The following is a 3,639-nucleotide window of genomic DNA, read 5'->3' as shown; positions in this document are numbered from 1 at the left end:
CTGGGGGCAGGGCCCCGCCTGGGCCACACTGAGCACGCGTCTCTGCAACTGAACCCGAGGGGCCTCCGCGAAGACCTCGCGCAGCACGGTCAGGGCACCTGTGCTCCCAGCAAGTAACTCCCGGGGCCCGGCCGGCGTGACCCATGAGCCAGGAGGCCACGGTTCAATCCCCAGGCAGGGCACAGTGCGGGGCGTGCAGGAGGCGGCCCATCAATGCTTTTCTCTCATCATCGGTGTTTCTCTCTTTCCCTCTCCCTGCCTCTCCGGAACGAATAAAAACATTAAAAATAGAAAGAGAAACAAACTCCTGGGGGGCGTGGGCAAAGCGCCCTGGAGAGGGCGGGCCCTGCACACGGGACGAGGCAGCCAGGCCATCGTGGGCTGCACCTGCCACCACCCCCGGGGCCGTGTCTGCAGCAGGGACCCCACCCACCGCGGCACGGGCAATAGGCTCCATCAGCTCCCACGGAGACCTCCAGAGAAGCACACGTCAGAGAAAGCAGCGTTTACTCAGCCAGAACCCCAATCGACGTCCAGGCCAATAGCAGAGGCGGAGCGCGCCCGGCCGGCTCTCCTCCCTTCGGCGGCCGTCCCCAGCGTGTCCTCTCGGGGCCCCGCGCTCCAGAGCACCCAGCAGGCCGCACCCACACCTCGCTGAGCTCTCAGGAAACGCGAGACGTCATCGCAGAGAGAAATGTTCCAAAGCCACACAGGCTCCCCTGTCCACACGCTCATCTGAGGCGCACGAGCATCTCACAGCGCCACCCCCGCCGTGCCGGTCAGCAGTGCTACATCAAGGCCAGGGCCAGCGAGAGTCCCAGGGCAGCACCGCCTCCCACATGACCAGGCCCAGCGCTCAGGGACTTTCCAGAGCCGGGGGCAGCCAGGGACTTCCCAGCCGCACGCCTGCAGCCGTGGCAGGAGCCCAGGACTGGCTGCCCTGCCAGAGCCCAGGACGCCGTCGCCCACGCCACGGGCCTGGAGGCGGCAGAAACCCCAGAAGCATCAGTGGTGGGGTTAACCCGCCCGTCCCCAGGGATCCCCGGCCTCTCAAAAGGCAGCGTGGCACCCGAGCTCCTGCCCTCCCAGGAGAGACCCTGACCCCGAGGCCTGGAGGCCCGGCAGTGACAGCCGAGGGTCGGCGCAGCATCAATCGTCTGTGCAGAGGCACCAGTGGCCTCTGGGCAGCCGAACTCCGTCCACAGGCAGACATCTCTCACTCCCAGAAGGCACAGGGGGCGGGGAGCCCCTGCACCCCAGAACTCCTCAGGCAGAACTCAGCGAAGCCCGAAAACCATGTCAATGGTCCATAGAGGACCGCACTGCCACTCGCGCCGGAAGCAGAGGGGAGAGCCCCCCAGGAACCAGGCTCCCCACACAGCCTGACGGCTGCCACCCCGCCCCCCTGTCCACACCGAGGCGGCTCAGTCCCAGCCTGTGGTCTGGGAAGTCCTGGCAGGGGCTCACCTAACCATGGAGACCTGGGCTCCACACAAATAGCCCAGCCTCGCCAAAGGGGGCTGCCCGGTGGCACCGAGGCCTGTCCACTCTGACCACAACCTGCCCCATTCCCTGGCGGCCACTGCACCTCCTGAGCCAGCCTCCTGCAGGCCTCACGCCCGGGGGCCCTCTAGGCTCTGCCTCTGTGTCCACTCATCTCGCTGAGCCAATGTCCTCCAGGTCCCCCACCCTGGACAGGGCGCCCGCCTTCTTTACGGCTGAATAGTGTCCCGTGGTGTGGACAGGCCACCTCAGCTGGTGGACACTGGGCCACCATGACCCTTGTTACAAGTAACCCTCTGCAATGTCGCTGTAAAGGGCATTCATCAAGAGAGGGGACCAGGAATTGCCCTAACCGGTGTGGCTCGGTGGATAGAGCGTCGGCCTGCGGACTCAAGGGTCCCAGGTTCAATTCCGGTCAAGGGCATGTACCTTGGTTGCGGGCACAACCCCAGTGGGGGGTGTGCAGGAGGCAGCTGATCGATTTCTAGCTCTCTATCCCTCTCCCTTCCTCTCTGTAAAAAAATCAATAAAATATATTTTTTTAAAAAAAGAGAGAGAGGGGACCAGGCCCTGGCCAGCAGCTCAGTGGTTAGTGTCAGCCTGAGGGTCGCAGGTTCAATTCCCGATCCAGGGCACGAACCTGGGTTGCAGGTTCATCCCTGGCCCCAGTCAGGGCTCGTGTGGGAGGCAACCAATCAATGTATTTCTCTCTCATCAATGTTTCTCTCTCTCCCTCTCCCCCTTCCTTCCATTCTCTCTAAATAAAAAAAAAAAAAAAGGAAAAAAGAAAAAATATCCTCAGGTGAGGATGAACAACAACAAAAACAAGGAGCGGTGACCAGGCACCTGGACGACCTCGGCACCTCTCGGCCTCCACGCCCATCACACTGAACCCCCAACATGCGGACACAAGACACAAGGCACCTGGCCTGGCAGAGACAGGCCCTGGGGGAGATGCACCTGTGACCCGGGACAAATGTGCAGGTGACTCTGCAGTTTCCAACATCAACACAACTCAGAGTAAGAAAGCGTTGGTCTGAAGACGCAACAGAGAAGTCCCACCACCGACGGCTGGTTCCTGCACGTTCGGCACACGCTGCAGTGGCTTTCGGGCAGCACATGCCCCCCGACACCCCGGAGTAGGGGCTGCACCCATTCCACAGATCAGGAAACTGAGGCCACGCGCCGGGGCTCCATGGAAGGGTCTAGGTTCTGCGCGACTGGGTATCTAAGCGGGCACGTTAGAAGTGCCAGCTGCCTCTTTCACAGACGTCCGACAGACCCACGCGGTAGCGTCACGCAGGCCCACCTGGCACCACGGCCTGTGGGAGGTGGCCTCCCGGGGGCGGTGCCGCAGGCAGGCCTACCTCGTACTCTTTGAGGGTCCCCTTCCAGGTGCAGCCGTCGCTGGGGCAGATGGCTGGCAGGCTCTCCACCTCCCTGCGGGCAGCATTGTCAGGGAAAGCCTGGGGAGACAGCGACCCTGTGTGAGCAGCCCGCAGCCGGCCCCCGAACCCAGGCCCTGCCCGCAGCCGGTCCGAGCAGGAGCCAAGCGGGCACCTCCAGCTGCTGAGGGGCATCCGCCGCGGGTGCTACGACAGGAAACGCAGCGTGTTTTCTGTTCGTTTGGGTGTTCAGCCTCAGGACCCCTTACCGAGCTGCTCTCCAAAACCGAAACGCCTTCTTCGTAGATGCCCTCGTGCACACAGGCAGCGCAGTTCTGGGGCCCGGAGCTGGGGAGAGGGTGCTGCATGAGACCTGCTGCCCAGGACAGGCGGCGGCCCACGCCACTCAGCACGTCAGCACCGCCCCCGTCAGCGACAAGCACACCGCGGTGATGTTTAAACGTTCAGAACGGAGAGAAGATCGCTCCTGTGACGGTCACCCACCAGGGGAACGAGGCGCGCCCACTCAGCCCCCCCGCCAGCCAGCGCTGCACTGGAGATGTCTGTGCGCACGTCGGCCACAGGATGCCAGCAGAAACCACCGCACTAACGCACGCTGACCTCCACCTCCGCCCAGCCCTGCAGGGTCTCAACTCCACCCTTGTCTGCAGTGAACCTGTGCCCTCAACGAGGGTTACCTGGAGCACAGCCTGCCCGAGCCTCCCTGGCCGGCCAGCCCTGCAGCCACCGC

The 3,639-nt window shown here is 63.5% G+C and overlaps 1 protein-coding gene across 1 annotated transcript in view; it reads right to left on the bottom strand.

Annotated features, from left to right (window-relative positions):
• The window catches only part of TRAF2 (TNF receptor-associated factor 2), an 11,545-nt gene that overhangs the window by 7,517 nt on the left and 389 nt on the right, over positions 1 to 3,639 (bottom strand). The window contains exons 2-3 of the mRNA XM_014529672.1: positions 3,158 to 3,236; positions 2,871 to 2,969 (exon numbers count right to left, since the gene is read on the bottom strand). Of these exons, the coding sequence (XP_014385158.1) occupies positions 2,871 to 2,969; positions 3,158 to 3,236 (178 nt within the window). The remainder of the gene's footprint in view (positions 1 to 2,870; positions 2,970 to 3,157; positions 3,237 to 3,639) is intronic.

This window comes from Myotis brandtii, unplaced genomic scaffold, assembly GCF_000412655.1.
Source record: "Myotis brandtii unplaced genomic scaffold, ASM41265v1 scaffold691, whole genome shotgun sequence".
In the NCBI taxonomy this organism is placed as follows: domain Eukaryota; kingdom Metazoa; phylum Chordata; class Mammalia; order Chiroptera; family Vespertilionidae; genus Myotis; species Myotis brandtii.
Note: the sequence above shows the minus strand (reverse complement) of the source record. Positions and strands in the feature narration are given on the sequence as shown.